The sequence below is a fragment of the Cyprinodon tularosa genome, unplaced genomic scaffold (genome assembly GCF_016077235.1).
Source record: "Cyprinodon tularosa strain WSP-4 unplaced genomic scaffold, ASM1607723v1 ctg30, whole genome shotgun sequence".
NCBI lineage: Eukaryota > Metazoa > Chordata > Actinopteri > Cyprinodontiformes > Cyprinodontidae > Cyprinodon > Cyprinodon tularosa.
In genome coordinates this window covers 1,763,190-1,784,872 of record NW_024039008.1, presented here as the reverse complement: position 1 = coordinate 1,784,872, position 21,683 = coordinate 1,763,190, and the positions used below count along the sequence as shown (strand labels likewise).

Genomic DNA, 21,683 nt, shown 5'->3' with positions numbered 1-21,683 from the left:
GTATGCTTATACATTTATTGAGCATTTATTTATTTCTGTATTTATTTTTAAATATGGCAGAGTTGGTCCTTCATAGCTGCTAGCATATTCTTATGCTAAATGAAAGTGGGCCCCTTATTCTTTCATTGCCAATTTTGACTTCCCCCTCTGGCGGGAACGAAAAATCTATTTACAATGGTGCAGCTTAATACATGTCTACCTCACAGTCACCGCTCTGGAGTATACTGTATAGCAAATGGTCTGCTCTGATTTATCGCCTTTTCATGTCAGAGGGCTCAAAAGTGCTTTTCACTCACTGATGGTGGCAAGCTACATTGTAGCCACAGCTGGCTTGGGGATTGCTCGGATGGCGGGGTTGTAATTTTTCATTGGGTTAAGTTCTGCATTATGGAACTGATGGCTATACAGAAAGTCCAGCTCACCTCCGTCCAAGCCATGACTGTGACATAGGACTATAACCAGTTGTATTCAAGGTGAAAATGTTTGACCAGCAATCCTTAATCATTAATACATTGCATTCAGTTAAATAGTATGACAAATAACTGTTAAATTATGAGCAAGTCTATGACATGGTCATTTGTAAACATCTCTTTAAGGAAGAGGTTATCTGTCACCAGTCTGGTATGGTGCTTTAGCCTATTTTAGAACTGTAATTTCAATACAGTTTGCCTAATCCCAGTACAAGATGGCTGCAGATGATTGCCAGTGTATCAGGAAACTTGTGGCATATGATGAATGTCTGCCTGAAAAGAGCAGTTGATAAGGCCGAATCATGACGTACATGACAATGGCCTTGTTTTGCCTTAAATGTGACGCCATATTTGTTATTCACTTGAAAGTGTCATATCACAGCCATAAGTGCAGACCATTAATCTCTTTATCAGTGCTTGGAGGTTGGGCAGGCAGACTGGAGCTCTGTCTGCTTCTTGATTGGTAACAGACACAGATTTGGTCCATTGCAAAATAGGATGATTTTTCAACTTTTTTTTTTTTCTGGCTTTAACACTGTTGTTTGGCAGCCCTGCAGTCATGCTATGGAACTAAACTAAGAAGTTCTGAAACAACAAATGACCTGAAACGGTCTGAGAAGTAAACCTTCCACAACTAGAGGATGTGTTATGTTTTAACAGACCAAGGTTTTGGCACCTGTTAAAAATGTCGACATTTGAACATTTTTAAAAGCACACACTTCTAGTATTTTCTTTGGGTTTTTACATAAAAAACAACACGTTATTTTTGCCTTTCACAATTATTTTTTGAATAAGAATCTAAAAGGTTTTCTGTACATTTATATGCGACCTTACTAATCATTTCTGGAATGCTTTTCTGCAATTATACCTGCATTTCTTCTAGTCTACATTTCTTCCAGCTTCAGACTTTGAGAGATTGATATTGTTTTCACTTTCCTTGCAACGAAAATCTAAATATCAGATTTTGGGGGGGAGTCTCCACAGTTGCTTAAATGGATTTAAGTCTGGAGTTTATATTTCTGACTTTATTTGTACTCTTACAGGTCAAATTTTCCTCAAACTTGTTTATCTTCCCTGTACCAGCTAGGTACAGGGAATTCCACATGTCAGTCATGGGGATGACTGACAGGTCGAATTCATGACATGTGGAATTCCCTGTACCTAGCTGGGATTCATTCCAAGTAAAGCCTTAAAACCATTTTTTTTTTAAGGTAGGCTATTAATAAAGTGCTGTATTTTACGAACTATAAGGGGCTACCTTTTCCCCGAGCTTTGAACCGTGCAGCTTATAAGAAGGTGTAGCTTTTCTGTGGATTTATCCTAAACCCATGAGGGGAAGGTCAAAGTTGGAAATGAAAGAATAAGGGGCTAATTTGTAGTTAGCGTAAGAACAGGCTAGCAGCAGATGCGGCGGATTACAAATGTGACCAAATTCACACATTTTGACATTTATTTGCCACGTTAACGCTGCCGACCCAATTAAGAGAGACTGGGCTTAACTCCTGCAGAGCTGAAATAAAAAGATGACGAAGCCCCACTACTGCTGTTAGCTAACAAGCTAACGGGAGCTAGCATTTTTCTTTGTCCCTGCTCCAGGGGCTGTACGTAGAGCTCCCCCTACAGGTTTGTTGGGAGACAATAGATATCAGTGGCTTATAGCCTGGTGCGGCTTATATATGTAGGTTTCCAGTTTTTTTTTTAAACGTAGAGGGTGTGGCTTATAATGCGATGTGCACTATGGTCTGGAAAATACGGCAGATAAAAAGCACAGAGTAGGTCAATATAAAGTGAAATTTAAGGTTTTAGACGTGGGCAAAGTTAGCCTTGTAAAAACCACCCTGATCTCACAAGCTTTCAAGGTTTCACTCACAGATCAGTCTGGAGACTCTCCGTTAAAGAAAATTTGGAGCCGTTCACCAAACGAACGTCCAATCAGCGTTGGCTTAGAGGTGGGTTGAGGTGTGACGCAACGAGATGTGTGACAGTTCAGTCTAAAGAACATGGCGGCTTCAGCCGAGGAAACTAGCGTTATTTTGGCTATCGAGCAAGTTTTATCGGAATTACAGAGTATTTCTTCACTGAAAGAAGAGTAAAACACTGCTCTGGAGGCTTTTCTCAGAGGAAAAGATGTTTTTGGTCTTCTCCCGACTGGTTTTGGCAAGAGTAGCCTGGCTTGTGGTTGTGTTTTCGTCGTCGCTCTGTTTGTACGTCATATGCTTCGTTGATCTGATTGGTTTATTTGGCCCGTCTATCACCAACATAGGCCAATCAGCTAACCAGTATTTTCGCCACTTCCCAAAATCACTTCAACGGAAGGTTTCCAGATGGATATGCGGAGCAAATCCATCTGGCGGAGTCAGGTTAGGTTCATATTGGATCTGGGAAATTTTGCGCATGTAAACATAGCTTTAAAAAATGAGTTGAATACTTTTACTTAGGGGTAGCATTAGTGATGTCATACCCTAGATATATTACACCTGACGGCTGTGTGCCGCCAACACAGGGCGATTAAACAACTACGTAGTCACGACTAGTTCAGACTTTATATAGATAGACCTTATATAGTTAGGGCAAAATGGCCATCTATAAACTGCATATTATCTGCCATAAGAAACCTACTAGAAGGCAGAAGAGGCCCAGTCTGAAGCCACTTTGTGGGACTAATAACTGCTAATTATAGCCATTTAATGGTTGATCACATCCGAAATGGGAGGTGTTAGAGCGGTGTTGGTTGTTCAAGGTAGTGTGCAATATTAGTTTTTCATCATACATGGGGGAAGAGGGGAAATTCTTCAATATTCGCTGTGTCTTGTACCTTAATTATGTCAAATACATGCAAACTGCTCTGTCTAACTTTTTTATTCAATAATGACTTTGTTACTGCACTTATAAGAAGGATTTGTAGATATAATCTATTAGCTGCCTCCAGAGGTGCCCACCTAAGCTTTAGATTTCTACTGCTCCTCCAAAGTTCATTCTTTGCCTCCTTGCTGGTTCTCTAAATATTGTTTTCCTAACTTGTGTATGTTATACTATACATGAGATTCAAAATATGTGATTTTGAATTATATCCTAACCATTCATTCAAAATCTACCATGTTTGGTGTTTTCTTTTGGTTTCAGGTTACTTTTGACTGATGTTCCTTAACAGTCTTTAAGGGATCAGCTGTTGGTATTTAGCATAAATCCCCAATAAAATTCATTGAGTTGTTCCACTGAAATTGAACAGAATTTGAATATTGCTGCAAGGACTGCATCATTAGTTTTTCTCTTGATGCTGCATGTGTGGCTTGAGCTGTGTGCATGTTTAGTTCATTTGGCCACATGTGGATACCTGTGTGTGAAACCCTGGGGTTAATGGCATTAGCAGGCTGTGATTGGGCCTGATGGGTTTCTGCAGCCATAATAGCAACTCTAGTAAGTGTTTACTGTGAGCAATTCCACATGTCAGCTGGAGTCAAGCAGTGCAAGAGAAGAGTGAGGAGCTGCGAGAGCCGGGAGCGCTGGGAGTGAGGAACAGAGGGGGAAGAAGCGAGGACTGAGGGGTCAGTGGGCCACAGAGGACTGAAGTCTGATTAGTCATTCTCCCTAGCCTGTGGTTAGATGTGATTCTAGGCTGAGGACTCCCAGGTTCAACATTCATGTCCACAAATTCTTTATTCTATAATTACATTTCATAAAATATAACCTTTCTGTTCCTCCGCTGTCACTACATGTCTGTCTGCTTTTTCTGCCTGTGGAATTATAGTGTTGTAATTGCTCTTTGTGACCTATTCGAGCGTATTTCCAGTTAGGTGGGTGCCTTTGGTTTGTACCAGGGATTTTCCCGCAACCTTTGGTTGTGCAATGTCTGCTTTTTCTGATAGGAGATCTGGCAAGGAACTAATACAACACACAAATAGGAAAAAAAAAAAAGATCTTACGCAAAAAATAAATATAATTTGATGGTAATATATGCAGTTGGTAATCCTTTAAATGGAATTTGTAGCTGCTTTTTTATTTTTGTTTAACTAGGAGGTTTTACACTTAAAAAGTTAAAGAGTTTTTGACAGTGGTATTATAAGCTGCATTTTTTCCCATCCAAGGGTTGTTGTTATCTCCTAAAGCATGTAATTTTTTTTATCACCAAACTGTTGTTGGAAATTTTCTTAATATTCTAAGCTGTGCTCAATAGACTTGTAAAGTCTCAGGCAGACCTCACAGGACCTGTCCAGGAGACTTAGTTGCATAGGCAACAGTGACAGTGGGTGCCTTATCATAGTGTTTTAGTAGTTAGTTAGAAAACTTATTTCCAAAAAAACTTATTTTTCCAAAAAAAAAAAAACAGGGTGTTATATAACATATAACATGAATACAGTGAAATCTGCAAAATGTAACAAAGGATACCTGTGCTAATCTCTCCATAGTTGAAGTCTGGAAGTGTTTAGAGCCCAGCCATTGGTTTACAGGCTTATTCTCAGATAGATTTATTCCATGTTTCCATCTCAGTATTATTGAAAGTACTCTTAACTCATCATCGTAGGCAACATAAAATCTTTTCAGACTTTTAATTTTATAATCTAACCATTACTATGGGGTCAAGCATATATGCAGTATGCTTTAAAAAGATCTCATCACAGCACAATAATGAGCTAAAAATCCCTCCTTATCATTCTAACTTTGGACCATATTAACATCTGTTTGTTCAGTTTATTTATTTTTTGTTTTTTTTATTCGCACAGTTGTTTTGGGTCACTATGTCTTATCAAATTTTTCTGCAATTTTTTCATTAACTACATTGTTTTTCTAATGGCTCGTTTTATGGATGGTTGGCTGACAGGAAAGAGGGTATGAGAGGGGGAGAAAGGACCACAGGTCTGATTCGAACCCGAGTCGCCCGCATCGAGCACTAAGGCCTCCATACATGGGTCGTGTGTGCTAACCACTGCAATTCAGTACTTTTTTTAAAATAAATTTTAACAAATCTATGTGAAAAAAAGTTCTATGGAACACAACAAGAAGTAGTTTTCCATAATACTTTGTATTTTTCTGAAAGCAGCTTGACGTATTAAGTATCTAATTTTAATGTATCTCCTGCTTGAATTATAATGCTGTTATTTATTCAAAATTAGTTTACTGAATCTATAATGTCATTAATTGGCAGGTTTATATCAGAGGTTTGGTGATAAACATGATATTATCTTTTAAAATGTGTAGAGAATACACTTTGAGCACAAAGTTAAAATATTTGGTATTGTCCGTATGATCGTAAAACTTTGCAACACACTTAAACTTTTTTCCAGTAAGAATGTATTTTTAGTCTGCAAACTTAGACATGTTTGAAGTATGGACAGAGAGTTTTATTTCTCATAGAGGTTAATATAATGGCGTCCACTGTTTGTTGAAAGGTTCAGAAAAATGTGCTTTTCTAAAATTTTTGCTTTGGAATTCAAGCTGACCCATGGTGACAAAAACTGAACTAAAATCCACATTTGATAACAATCCATTTCCCCCTCTTCTATGTCAGCGTATGATTCAAGTACAATAGTTTTTGACGGTCGCAGGGGTTTGGGTTTGTCTCAGCTGCAGTCAAGTGTGGGGTGTGTGATGGGTTCATTCTATGGCCATGTGAACAGGGAGGTATGGGTTCAGTGTGACTGAACCTCTGAGCTGTTTATCAGATAGCTAATGAAGCAGTGCAATTCTGTGAGCCCCTGAGAATGTGGAGGGACAGCAGGGGGGGGATGGAAAGGAGGTTAGGTTTGGGAGCATAAAAAATTAAGGAAGGGGGTGAAGCCAAAGCTGAGAGCAGACTGTAAAGGATAAAATGATCTGAATGCATTTCAGCTCTCTTTATTTCCCCCTACAATAAAAATACACATCATATTATTTATTACATTTCCTGGTTAGAAATCAGTGGAGGCCATATCACTCAGCTCCTGCCGTAAACATTTTCTCTGGCTGCAGGAGAAGCGAGCCTTGTTCCCAGCTCCCATCATCACGAGCATCCAGTTTACTGCGGGCTAAACATCCATCAGCATGCTGCGCAGGAAAGGGAGAAGGAAAGAGTTTGCTTCATTACAAGTTCAAATAATCAGCCAGTCAGATGATCAAAACAGTATTACAGTGTAGATGTCAGTGTTTGATGTTTTACAATTTCCAGTGATAATTAATCCTGTTCACAAAGAACACGGAAAGGCTGAAACCTTTCAAAACAACAGACAGGAATTTTCAGACCAGATTTAACATCTGTAATACAACCTTTGATGGATTTGTGTGCTACTCAGCCATTTATTAAATGAAAATGCTATTCAGTTGAGTTTATTTATATAATGCCAGTTAACAGTAAATACAATCTCATGGCATTTTAGAAGGCAAATTGGTCTAATTCTTATTCAATTACACATAATCCAATTAACTAAAACTGTAGTTCAATCAACCCAATCAATTGTAATCCCTTTTTATTGGCAGATTCAGTTCTTTTTGAATGCAGTCAGATTAAATTCAAAATATGGTTTTCATGTGATATTATTCATTTGATTCTATATGGAAAAAATTCTGTGCATGTATAAAGTCTTTGACTTCCCAATCTTCACGATCTCTTTACTGAGCAAGCATGTGGTGACAGTAAAGAGGAAACAAATACACTCAAATTGGAAAAAATCTCCATCAGAACCAGAGGCCACTTTAGGGGGAGGAGACATCTGCTGAAATAAGCAGGGAACTCAGACGACATAAAAAGCATGTGGGGGGGAAAAACAGAAGAACTACTGGAAGATTACATGGCGGAAAAAGTGCAAAGTAGCAAAATCAACAGTACCCTGTCAATGGCATTTTTTTTCTGAAAAAAAAAAAAAAATCTATGTAACTCAGAATCACATGTCAAGAACACTTTTTATGCAAACTAAAATTAAAAGTAAAAAAAATGTTTATTTTTTTGTTTCTTCAGATTCTGCTGGTAGTTCCACCTTTTATTGACAGTATTTGGGCAGGAAATGGACAGAGTGCGTCAGGAAAGATAAGCAGCAAATGTCTCCTAGTCAAAAATCCCTCAACCCTGGCTTGAGGAATAATAGCCTCTATATACTGGGTCCCTGCTCTACTTCTGAACATTATACAGAGCCTGAAAGTTTACACAGTTAATAGGAGTTATGGCTCCGTCCATGGCTGAGACACAATGTAACACAAAATCACTAAACCAGCACTGAACTGTGTTTCACATTAATCGTCATTAATCCATCCATCCATTTTCTAACACCGTAAGTCCCAAGTAGGGTCTCGAGGGGTGCTGGTGCCTATCTCCAGCTGTCAATGGGCGACAGGCGGGGTACACCCTGGACAGGTCGCCAGTCCATCGCAGGGCAACACAGAGACGAACAGGACATACAACCATTCACACACACTCACACCTAAGGAGAATTTAAAGAAGCCAATTAACCTAACAGTCATGTTTTCGGACCGTGGGAGGAAGCCGGAGTACCCGGAGAGAACCCACAGATGCTCAGGGAGAACATGGAAACTCCATGCAGAAATTGAAGTCCGAGAATCGAACCGAGAACCTTCTTGCTGCAAGGCAGCAGTGCTACCCATTGTGGCACTGAGCAGCATCATCATTAATCAATTATCCAAATATTCTTCAACTAATTTATTAATTGCTAACTGGAGTAGAGACTCTAAAACATACCTATAGCTGACAGAGTGACACACTTAGAGCAGTAGTTAAATCAAAATAGTTATAAAATATGTAAACGTTTTGCATTTAAGATAAATATTTTTCATCTGTGAATTTGCTCTATCCAGAACTCCTCAACTGGAAACGTTTTACTTTCACCTGGTTTAATTCCGATAAAAGACTGACCCCTCAGTCTTTGCTTCTTCCGCCTCTGTTCCTTTAAGGAACCTTTGGCTATCAGATTATTCATCGCTTAATCGAAAAAAAACATCGACAGATGAATCGATTTGCAAAATAATTGTTAGTTGCAGCCTGTAGCAGTGACACCCAGGATGTCTTCATGCCAGGATTAGACACCAATAAACACAGCATCCATGAAGTATTTTACGTGAGAATGAAAAATAAAGAGCAAACATAGTAAATAGTAACAGTAGATCAGCTAGTGACATCCTTTCAGAAAAGGAGAGCTTAACAGAAAGATCGGAAAATGTTTAACTGCAGTTGTGTTGAAAATAATTGAAACCTCTCTAATAAACAGCTGAGGACCGAACCCATTCAATACGCTGATGCAACTGTCTGAGGAAATTTTACTTAAAACAATGAGTTTTTTCATCAAAACTTTGGTTTTGTTCTTGTTTGCTTTATATTTCAGTTTCCCCGTGGCTTTAGGGAAATATCCAGTCAATAGAATATATTATTATATTCTATTGACTGGAGTTTTCTTAGGGATCAGAAGCTCCTTTTAGTAGGAATCCTCTAATTTAAGCAGGGAATAGAACCAAGAGGATTGAGAACAGGGTGTTTAATGAGAGCAGTTTTTTTTTCAGTATTAAATTATGCTGAGATCTTTGAAATAGTGTTATATTTTGAAATTTGTTGAGATTCAATTATAGAGCTTTCTGAGGGAACAAAACAAAAATCAGCCTTAGCTATTTTGTATAATAGGTTAGGATTAAGCTATTCTTGCGTTAGGGTTTTCTGCCATCTTTTAGATTTTGCTGAATAAATTGTTTTAAATGATTATTCAACAGTTTTTGAAGCAGCAGAAATCATATTTGGATGCTGCTTTTATTGTGGATCGTGCTCTGATTGGTTTGTTACTTAGTCACTCAGACATTGAGGTGACATGTTTGGCCTATTTAACAGTGTGAGAGAATCTGTTTTGTACATCAGCAGCCAAGTAGTGAGAGGTCAGAGGTCAGGCTCAGGGGAGCAATCAGTGCTGAGCGGTCGGATGACCCTGAACGATTCCTCCGATAGGAAGGCCTTGCGTCCCTGAGGAAATTCATTCCATCACCATTCATGTTTGTGTGTGCTTGCATGCCATGTGCTTATCCAATAACACAATTGGCACTCTATAGTTCTATATTTCCCAACAACCATACTTTAAGATGTCTGAAGAGCTTCTGATGTAAGAAGTACAGCTTATATTAAAGTTAGACTGAGCTGTATCTTATTGACATTGGGTTATATATTACTATGTGAAAATAACTGCATCCCAAATGGGGAAAAGAATTACACAAACAAAGATGTATGATAAAATAAAACACATTTAAATAAAATGTATTATTATTATTATTATTATTATAGTTGTTGCCCTCTCATCCATATTACATACAGTAGCCCCATTAAATTATGAATGGTGTCCTATTTTTAGACTACCTTTGAAAGCTATATTTTCATCACATAATTGAGTTTTGATTTTGGAATTGAGGAACTTTTGTTTTTCAAGATGCGTCGACATATATGGCTGCATTCAGAATGAAGCATCTGTTGAATGTTTGGAGTGACGCCTCCTGCTTTATCTCATTAAACTTCCTAACTTGCTACTGATGCAAGCCAAGCACATAAACTGTCTTTATAAAACTCCTCTGGGTCAGTTTGTTTTTCCCCAAATTAGTTCTGCTTCTTCATTTTTGTTGGATGTTTTTATAGCTATAGTGTTGTGCATCATTCCTCTACAGTTTTCTAAATAAGCATGTTTTACTAAATGCTAAGGGAATGGTAGAAAGTGAAAAGCAAACCAAGGCTATGTTGGAAAAGATCACTAAGTGAAATACTTTACTGAAGCCAATGATAATGGGACATTGTGTTTTATTCTGAAATGATGACTATTTAAGATACGGTTTTACAAACAATTGCAACAAAGCATTAGAACATGGGACTGAAATTTTAATACATGTAATATATTTTGAGATGTTCATTGAAATTTTTGTGTATTACATTAATTCATCCATTGACAGAACTGACTGACTTAATTTACTAAAACATTTATATAAAGAGATGTGTGAAAACAATTTTTTTTATATGAGCAGGTAAAACATCTCATTTGAAATGTAATACTTGTATTTCTATGAGGCTATATTCTAAACATGTTATGGTTATGGTATACCTTTAATTTGGCCTCAAGGAAAATTAAGAGAAAACATTATACAAACGGAGCTGTGATTAATACATTTGATCACAGTGGACTCTCATCCTGTTTAATGTTCGACATAAAATGGCTACATTTTGTAAAACGTTTGCCACTGTTGGCATCATTTTTGCAGCAATGGTATGAAAACAAATGGTATGAAATAACGTATGCGTCATTGGTCTTTGTCTCTCTGTATATACCAGCCTCTCACATCTTGTGAAGGAAAGTTTCCACATTTGTCTTTCCAGCGTTCCTGTAGTTTGATGATATTTTATTCTACGAAGCTCTTAAAGTTCCATCATATTGTTTTTAATCAAGGTTGGGGCTTGGAAAGTGACCCAGCCATCATTAACGGGATTTTTTTTTCTTACCAATTCTCTTTTTGTGATCTACCTCTGTGCTTTGAATCATTGTTCCATTGATGACCTAGTTTGGTTAATGCTTTAGCTCTCAGACAGATGGCCTCACATGTGACTTAACATTGCTTAGATATAGAGAGGAGCTCATGTTAATTTTATGGCTGCAAAAAAATGTCTGGAATGGCTACTCACGAGGGAGCTGTCTAAAATGTTTCCCATTGGTTAATTATCTTTTTCTCTGTATAATGATGGTCTTCATTGTTTGGCAGGAAAATGAGCTACCCATTCCCAAAGTGTTGGGGGTAAACGGTCCCTCTTTTTAAAATTTTTGCTGCCAACACTAGAGATGGTCATAGAGCTAGAACATGGCAAAAGCTTATATCGGTATAAAAGCTTGGTTTATTTGGCACTGTTTATCGTCAGTCAAACAAAACCGATCTCAGCCATATTTTTACCTTGGCAGTGGGCAAAACACGTTTCCTAACATGTCCTGTATTTATGGAACCATTATTTATCCTGCACTTGCTGCTATTGCACTTCTGGTTATACCTAAACTGCATTTTGTTGACTTGTACCTGTACATGTGTAATGGCAATAAAGTTGGATCTAATCTAACGTGAACCAAACCTTTAACACAGCAAGAATAAGTTAAGTCCCCTGATGGCAGTGACAAGCTGGCGTTTTATTTAAAGGCTGCACTCAGCTCTCCTACTCTGATTGTAACTTTGAGCTGTACACCCAGCTGTTGCTTCTAAGCATCATGCTTATTACTAACCTGACTCCGCCAGATGGATTTACTCCGCATATCCATCTGGAAACCTTCCGTTGAAGTAATTTTGGGAAGGAGCGAAAATACTGGTTAGCTGATTGGCCTATGTTGGTGATAGACGGGCCAAATAAACCAATCAGATCAACGAAGCATATGACGTACTAACAGAGGGATGACGAAAACACAACCACAAGCCAGGCTACTCTTGCCGAAACCAGTCGGGAGAAGAGCAAAAACATCTTTTCCTCTGAGTAAAGCCTCCAGTTTTGCTCTTCTTTCAGTGAAGAAATACTCTGTAATTCCGATAAAACTTGCTCGATAGCCACGCTAACGCTAGTTTCATCGGCTGAAGCCGCCATGTTCTTTAGACTGAACTGTCGCGCTTCTCGTTGCGTCACACCTCAACCCGCCCCAAAGCCAACGCTGATTGGACGTTCGTTTGGGGAACGGCTCCAAATTTTCTTTAACAGAAAGTAGCCAGATTGATCTGTGAGTGAAAACTTGAAAGCTTGCGAGATCAGGATGGTCTCACGAGGCTAGCTTATCACAGGCTCTACACGCCAATATTGGGGACATTTGTGTGAACGTCTTTTGCAGATCTTCCAAAACATGACGTTCGGTCATTTTTAACTTAAACGCACCCTGTCACTTATGCAGCCAGTGTGTTGCGATCCTTCTCGGCTTGAATTAGCTACGTCCTATTAGACAGTCAGGGACAGATGCGGTAATCATAGACTGTAACATATATTGAAATATATTTGTTTTAAAGTCGTATCTAAGGTGGCCCAGAGGTTTCAGCACTAAGAGGCGCAACACAAATACATTCCAACACTAATTGGTAATACTGACAATGATCAAATGATTAAGTAGCAGATTTTATCAATGGCACGTTGCTGCTACATACATTCTAGTTGACTTTTATATTTCCTCTCATCTCCAACTGTTTGTGTGGCCATCTTCGATTCTAGAGACATCAGCGTCTGCCTGTCTGCCTTTGTGTCTCTGGTGACTTTCTTCCTGTCATGTTGGATGTTCCAGAGGTCCACAGTTCTAATCTGCCGGCCCCACATATAACAGAGTATTTTTGGACACTTTGAAATAGTAACACTTTTTTAGTCTTACAATGCTGTTTAGAATGTTTAGGAGAACAGCAGTTGCTCAGCTCTGCTTTAATGCTTGAGTTTTCATGACCACGTGTAGATTTTTGTGTGTGGCAGCAGCTCAGTGGGCCTGTGGGAGCTCTCTGTCCTCCTTTCCCACAGTTTGCGTCCCATGAGTCCCCATTGGTGACGTCAGAAAAGAGGTACAAGCGAGTGCCCCGCTCGGAGGTCACAGGTTAACTTCCTGTCTGTCAGAGTAGAGCTGGGCAGCGTCCAGAGTGGAACACCAAACCATCTTTATGATCTGTCTGTGGCCTGACCTCACTGTCTCTGTCTCTTTCAGGCCATGTGGCTGATGCTGCAAACGGAGGAGCCAGAAGATTTTGTCATCGCTACAGGGGAGGTGCACAGCGTGAGGGAGTTTGTACAGAAGGCCTTCAATCATGTTGGAAAGACCATTGTGTGAGTACTCACAGGTCACTTCTATAACCACATAATGTGTAAAATCACAGACCGAGAAAGTTTATTCTCTCTGTTCCCATTCCTTTTATTTGAAAACAAAAAGAAAAAGTTTCATTCAGCTCTACTTTGTTTTTAGACCAAAGGTTTTCATAAAGACTTTGAGTTTTGATAGTCCCTGATCTTTGACGTTAATAAAATCAAGCCTCCCTTTGTATATTTTGTAATTTTCCAGGTGGGAAGGAAAGGATGAAAATGAGGTTGGTCGTTGCAAAGATACAGGGGTGGTCCATGTTAGGGTGGACCCAAAATTCTTCCGTCCCACTGAGGTGGTAAGTCAGGTTTCTTCTTATAATTTTCTTTTTAGGCAACAATTTGCCCATTTTTTTTTTCTATACACTGATAACGAATTATATATATTTTAAGGAGGAAAAAAAAACATACTTTGTGGTTTGTGCACAGATAGCATCCTGTAAACACTCCTGGGAAATATTAATCAGTGTTTCACATCAGTGTAGAAGAATCTTAAATCAGGGTTACATTTTGGGATGCAGGATTGTCTTTCCTAATATATATATTTTCCTAATATATATATATATATATATATATATATATATATATATATATATATTTATCAGCAAGAAACAACCAAACTAATTTGTCTAAAACAAGAAATTCCAATTAGTGCATGACGAAAAACATACTTAGTTACTACCAACAGATCAGCAGGTCTGGCACTGCTTCCCACTACCAACCACTGAACACAGAATCACATCCACAGACATAGGTGCAGTAGAAGAGAGAAGAAAATAACCCCTGAACAACACAGACTAAGAACATCAAAGAGTCATTTAGGCAACAGGGTCTATCCCACTGCAATAACACAATAATTTAAAAAACTGGAAGAAAAGCTGGAAACTACCCCATCCCTCCACCGGTCACTATCCAAATGTGAAAGGAAATTCTTATAATGGTCCAAACTTTTTTTTGTATTCTGTTTCTGATCCCTACTCATCATAAACCGTGACCATCATGCTTCATGAATGGGACAAACATTTTTTTTATGCCAAGTTAAGTTAATAAAGGACGCAAAAGTAGATCAAGCATCAAGCTAAATAAGGTTTGCATTTAAAGATAGATTATGAGCTTTATTATAATTAGAAGCTTTGGATATAGACTTTTAAATATGATGTAATTTTTTTTACATCATATTTAGTTTTCCTTTCACTGTTTACACTTATGGATACATTAGTTATGTTTTCCTTTGTTTTCTGATTTGTTTATAGGAAGAGAGGATGTCATCCTACAATGGGAATATAAATTATATAGATAAAGTTAGCCTTACCTCACCTGTTGTATCTTTGATTTTTATTTAATTTAATAAAGCTAACTTCATTGTGAGCAATCCAAAACTCTCAGTATGCCTGTAAGGTTTCTAGTTTGATTCTTTCAAAAATTATTGCGTGTGCTCTAAATTAAGATTTTTTTTCCTAAATAATTTCCTTATCTTTTTATATTTTACCTCATACATGCTTCAGCAGTTAATATTTTATCCTACTTTCTTGTATTTTTATATAAAAGCAACTATGGAATATTTCGTTTTTTTAAAGGTAGAGTAGGGGATGTTCTTTTTCCGGGTGGATCAACAAAATAGGTGGTGCTCCTTATTGTCAATCATTCTGGTGATAAGTTTACGTAAGGCCGTCTTACGTGCTCGTCCAAAATTTCAATTACCGGTGGTGAGTCTGATATAATGGAAAAATGGAAAATCTTCTTTTGGAAAGTAAGCTTTTATGAGCAATGAAAACAGCAACTATTCAACATGCACGCGTTTAATAGGTATTTCCTCTCGGGAGTGGGTACATGGTTGTGAATCTGCATTATTTTTTTTTTAAGTGGAGGGTGGGTCTTTTCAAAAATTTGCGAAAATCTTACACAATACCTTTAAGTATTTATTCCTTTCTGGCTTGTGAGTGCAGAAAAACAGGAAGTCCATGTCGCCACCTCACATGCCATCACGACTATACAACTCTAAGCATTAATAACTGTTCTTTTAAATCAAGTGAGATATATGCCGTTAAAAAAAAAATCTTAGTCACCTATCTGAGACCAGATACAAACTCAATAGGCTGCAGGTATGGAGGAGGAGATCTACAGTATGTTCTATACTATTGAACTGCATTCAGTCTATATTTAGGGAAATGTTTGCTTGTCGTGTGAAGCAGCTTAAGATAACACTTAGAGTGAATAGCTGATGTAAATTAAGTAAATTGAAAACTTCTTTTAACTATTTAAATTAATTGATTTTCATATTTATATGTGGCTTTGAAGAAACTGCTTTCTTATCAAGCTCCTTATTGTTCTGTGAAAGCCTGAATTTGACTCACGATCCGTCGCACGTGCCAGAGTCCGACAGGTTCACAGATTCTTAGAAATGACTTTGGTTACCGTATAAATAATGTAGTAAAAATGTATGTTACAAATTCATTAATGTTCTTGCTCCTTAGATTGATCCACACGAAATGATTGGATGAATATCTCCTTGTTTATCACCCCATAGGAAGCTAGTATTTAATTATGCTTTGCCACTCTGGGAATATGTCAAAATGTTTGACCTTTAAACAGTTAGTTAGTTACTTATCTAAATGACAATATATACAGTTCTTCAAGTTTTGATGAGCTCCACAGGGTTTCTTGTGAATAGCACTGCTGTTAAACATTTGAAAAACATTTAGTTATGTTTAACTTATTATATACTAGCACAGTGATGATTTCTATACTTGACCTTACTATGTGAGTCATAGGTTTTTTTCTTGTTGTTTCTACATGAGTTTCATTGCCGGTCATTGTGTCCGAAACCATACACTTATCAGCAACAAAGGGTGCAGCTGACAGCTTCAGGCGGCTCATTGTATGATTTTAAACAGCTGGAAACAAGCCAGCCCACCTCTTTGAGAGTAATGTTGACTGTATCCTGTCAATGAACGCAAAAAAGCTGCACATAATCACCAAAACTAACCAGATATCATCCTTTTTATTGTAAAGGAATGTATCAGAATGTGCCACTTTCTTTGTTAGGTTGAACCTGATCAGTGAGAAGCTGGATTGTATGTATTGTAGAGACAAAGTTCTGCACGAACAAGTGGGCTTTTGCAACAGGAAGTTTATCAGGTGTCTATCTCTCATTAGATGTAGGTATGCCTTGCATTTAGGAGGTCTCAAGGGTGTTGCAGCTTCGCCCTGCTGATGGTGTTAGGTTACCCTAGAGTGTTGTGGCTCAGATTAACCATCAAACTCCTGGTTGAAATCCAGAAGCCCCTGTCCCATGAGGATTGGCCCTCTGAGATTAGGGTTGAGATTCAGTTGAGTGACGGCAGGGGATTAAAAAAGAGGCCCTGCTGACTGACTGCTGTGGGTATGGAAGCAGTCTTTACACACCTGTGCCTGTATTCTTTGTGCATGTCAGCTCGTTTATTCAGAGTCTTAACCCTGAATCCACAAGGAAAACTAAATCATGAATTGATTGAGTCAACACTGACTTGTGGGCCAAGACACCTTAATGTGTAGTTTTTGTGATATTCCATTATAGTCGCTCTATCACCTGTACTGTTGATTCATTTTTGGTGTGTGAGATCTGATGGTTTAGAACAACCTAGATGTAAATATCAGGCCATCGTAAGCTAATGGTAATGGATCTTTGGAAGATTAAGGTTACACAATGAGGGAAATTTGTGGATACTGCTTAGTAGGCTGTTGGCACATGTTGAAGTATGTAATTGAAGTGTTATCTGGTGTTGAGATCAGATGACCAGATTAAAGCATTCAGAAATAGGATTGTAGCAGTTTATGAGTCTGGTAATGGATTGAGTAGATTTCAGGAGAGTTTGAAATCAGCCATTATGCTAAATGGACAACACTTCCAAAATGTCCAGTTCTGCCTGTTAAAACCAGTGAACCTTGAAAGCATTAAAACCCTAAAATATCATCCAGGAACCCACAGCAGACCCTTGGTAAGTAGAAAACTGCATGCCAGCACAATCACATGGAAGAGAGAGAAATAAGTGAAACGTTGCTACTGGGAGGGCAGGAGTTTGAGATCTTTAAGAGAACAACTTGCTAGTCTATGGTAAGTATAACCAGACCATTCCTGTATGCAAAACAGTCCTAAATGAAAGAAAATAAAAAAGACAATTTAGACCAAAGAACCTTCCAGATCACATTTTCATTTAATTTGAAGCATTTTGCTGATGCGTCTAAAGAACATTTGGAATTGAAGTATTGGAGAAGCTGCTGCACCCTACAGTAAATGCACCAGGGAGCGTTATCACAGATCCTTCCTCCCAGCAGCTGTAAGACTTTATTACCATCACTGTTCCAAACAACCTCAATAAGTTGTTACATTCATGTGGATTTCTGCACAGTTTGTCCAGTGTTGCTGCTATTTTTCACATATCTATTATGATTTTTTTATTCTCCAGATACAAAGTATTTATAATTGTAAAAAAAAAACTGTACAGTACAATACTCTATCTTGTTTTATTTTCCTATCTGTTATTTTTATACACTTTCTAAGGTGCACATTGTGTTACCACTTTAACTATAACCTTTTGCTGCTGTAAACAATTTCCCCATTGTGAGACATTAAAGGGATTTTCTATTCTATTCTATTCTATTCTTTATTTTCTACTAGGTAGCTCGTACCATGGTAGAACTACTTAGAGCAGGCATTTGAACCCCTCGTTTTCAACTGTTTTGAACAGACCCATATCTTTTGAGAGATAAAAAGCAACCCCTTATGTTTCCTTTTATTAGCCTCGTTTGTCTTCTCATATGGAGTGCCTTTATCTAATATCCGTGTTAATGATGTCTGTTTGGGTCCACCGAATGCCTCTGGCTGCAATGCTGCTCACTGTTCGGCTCTCAGTGTACTGTTTCAGGTGCTTTCTCTTCAAGTGATTAAACAAATTCACTGTGTTGCCATTTTTACATGCAAACCTGGTTTGAGCAAACTTTGCAAATGAGTTTTGTTTGCGCCTTGTCATTTGGGGAAAAGCCAAACAAGTTCTATATACCAGAAGTAGTTTTTTGTCTTGCGACCCACTCCTCCGTTTGTTTTTTTTTAGCCATGGCTCTCCATGTGGCTACTGCTGCACACATAAACAAGGAGTAATTCGCTATGACTGGTAGGTCAGGTCGACTACATAATACATCAGGTGCGTTGGTGGAATTTATAGAAGGTAACCTAACCGATCCATATAATCTCATCACTGCCGTTTCGTGTACACTTTCAAATCTTTCACCATCTAATATCGTCATATCGCTCACATCTATTTTTGCTGTATAGGAAAAGCATGAAGACCAGATTACAGTTTACCAGACAAAACAAAGATGATGACCATGAATAATCTTTTTCAGACAGATACAGTAACTGAAAAAAGTCTATATTCGACACCATAACACAGCAGGATATACATATTTCAAGGTAATTTAACTCATATGAACTGTAAAACACAGAGTTTGATTTTCATGGTTTGGAGAGGCTTTCCTCATCAAGACAGTGTCAGCTCCACTAATTTAATCCACAAAGATTAGTACCATGTCTTAGAATAAAAGATTAGTACTAACTTGGCCCTCATATTGATATACCTTAATATTTATTGATTGATCATTATGAAAACATCTTTCAATGAAGATCTAGATATTGATTTTCACTTAAGGATAACAGGATTCTCCCTAAAATGTGACATTATTTAGAAGGGAATGCAGTTTGATAATCAAGAGTAATTATGTTAGGTTTCTTTCACCCAAGTTCCTCAGAGGTTGAAGCTTGTAGAGATAACAAGGTTAGGACGGTTCATTTACATCGGGTAGACTCTTATTGTCTCCTTATTTTCTAGAAGCTGAAGAGAGTTTAACCTCTGAACCATCAGACAGGAAGCAGCTGACACTGGGCTCATACCTCACTATTGTGGCTCACCTTAAGTGGAAATACCTGTCGTCAAGTGGGTGCAATGTGTGTCCTGACTTTTCAGCTGACTCAGACGCTTTCAGTGTCATGCTTGATGTTTAGTTCTCAGAGGATTTGGATGGTTTCCCATTTGGGCTTTTTGTGGAAAAAAAGGCTTGTGTGGTGTAGGTGGAGTGTCACCTAAGGCTGCATGTTAAATTATGTGTAATTCATCATTATCCCTGTCAGTGTACGCGCTAACCCTGAGGACAGAGGTAGGCAAGACATTAGGGTTGTATACAAAGGGTGTTTTTTTTCTTGTGTGTTTTTGTATTCGTACAGGAGATAAATCAAGTTTTTTTGTTTGTTTGTTTTTTTAACCATGGAAAGGGTTACTTAAGACGATGTGTTAAGGTTGAATTCGGGAATGGAAGTAAGCACATTTTCTGCAGACACGTGAAAGCGAAAGATGTGTGATGCAAGCTGTCAGACTTGTTTTTGAATTTTTCAAACTGCTCCTACTGTCATGGTGTTGATGGGCCATCAGTTATTCCAGACATACTGCAGGGGTTTTATCTGCTCTGTGCTTTGGCTTCAATAAGCTGTCTCAGGTGTGACTCTCTGTACTGTTCTGTACCTGTTTTGATTAGTTTCATATCCCAGATGATTTTTACCATCATAACCATGAAAGATTTTGAAAGATTTAGTGTTATTTGGAGGTTTCATTTTTCTTTATATAAACAACTTTTTAAAGGTTTAATTATCAATTATTAAATGCACAAGAAACAAAGGTTGGGTTTAGAGACAAACCTACAAGAGAATTGCCTAAGTTGATAAAATACTTTATTTTTGCATTAAATATGTGCAAAACTGTTGCATCTGTGTTTATGGCTGGTTGTTTCCAACAAGGGAAATGCTTGGAGTTGTATTTTTAACATAGGAAGTCATCTACAGAATATGCCTGGCATGTAAGTAAGAATAAAAATGGACGTCAATGGAAAACTTGCAAAAATATCTTGAGTTCTCAAATCAACAGGAAGAAAACTAGACCACTAAGGTAGTTTCAAGGATATTTTACATCTAAGTTTGCACAAAAGGCCAGACGATAACAGCAGCAAAGCATTGCTTTGCATTTTATTAATAGTTGTATGAACACAGTTTCACCTAATTTAAACTGTCTCTTTTCTGTGAATACTGAGTACCGCTGTTTCACTTAGTCAGTGCCTGCATGTTGACACTTGTAGTGTCTGTGCTAATACAGCCTAGCTGTCATATCTCATAGTTCATGTGTCACTGGAGGGCATTAACTGCTGTGGGCTGAGTGACAGCTTGGTGGTTTCTGTCCAACCTCTCATGCCGAGCAGGACAACTGGTGATAAATGGGAAGCTTTCTGTCAATCTATCTTTACAACTCTCTGTCTCGTCCAATGCGCGCCATTTTCCATTGCCATTGCTGCAGCTTAGTTCCACTTCTGTCTGTTGTAAATAAAGTAACACAAGGTGCGCAACACAACAATATCTGCTTATGAATTGTTTGTTTAAGAAAAGGCATCCTGTCTGTATCTGTTGTTCATTTTTATTGGTTTGTTTTTAAGGGAGTGATAAAAAAAAAGCAATTCAGTGTTAAATGAACAGAAATCAGTCTGATTTGGATTCCCTATAAACAATCGATCTTCTCTATCGATGCGAATATACTTCGTTGCAGTGCGCAGCCCGTGTTTACTTCCTGGTTCCTGAGCCAGTAATACGCAAAGCAAGAGAAGCAAACCAGAAAGTGTCTGAATAATACCTAAGAAGCCTTAGTATCCTTTAAAAGGATTTACTTTGGCTGAATCATCCTCACTCTTTATCTTATATTTATCTGGGCTTCTCTTCTGTTTTGACAGTCTTTTGTGCATGTGTTTGATGGGAGGGGTTGTCTTTTATTCTGATTTGAAACACTTTACATAATTTTCACTAATTCCTGATAAATATTACAAAACATATTATATATTGAGCCTGTTACAGTATATTATCTGGGGGAAGTTAATGGTTTCCAATGCCATAAAAGCAAAGAGGACATAATCATAGGGCGGTTGTCAATCTGGAAAATTTAAACTTCCAGTAAAAACTTCTAGCTCTGATTCAATACGGCTGTGGTACATATAAAACATGCAGAAATAAGCATTTTTTTTTACTTTTAACTTTTTTCCTGTGATTAAAATTTGGGAAAGCATATTTTCTGTCAACATGCTATCTAGTTATTTTTTGAATGCATACAATTGTGAGTAGAGTGTTGGTAAAGACTTTTATTACTAACTATCACTTTAATTAATATGACAAGCAGGGTCTGCATTATGGTAACGCCACAAATATGAATTAAAATGTAATCCTTTATTAAATGTTTTGCTTGTGTCTTTGCAAGGTTCCCAGTTAGATTGTAGGGTTAGGGATCTGGGCCATGATTAGATGCCATCAAGCGCCCATAACACACCGAAACCGTTTTCTGATGACATTCTAGAGAATAGGTCCA

General features: G+C 37.9%; 1 protein-coding gene across 1 annotated transcript in view; it reads left to right on the top strand.

Annotated features, from left to right (window-relative positions):
• The window catches only part of gmds (GDP-mannose 4,6-dehydratase), a 253,457-nt gene that overhangs the window by 177,506 nt on the left and 54,268 nt on the right, over positions 1 to 21,683 (top strand). Inside the window, exons 8-9 of the mRNA XM_038291751.1 lie at positions 13,109 to 13,227; positions 13,460 to 13,556. Coding sequence (XP_038147679.1) covers positions 13,109 to 13,227; positions 13,460 to 13,556 — 216 coding nt within the window. The remainder of the gene's footprint in view (positions 1 to 13,108; positions 13,228 to 13,459; positions 13,557 to 21,683) is intronic.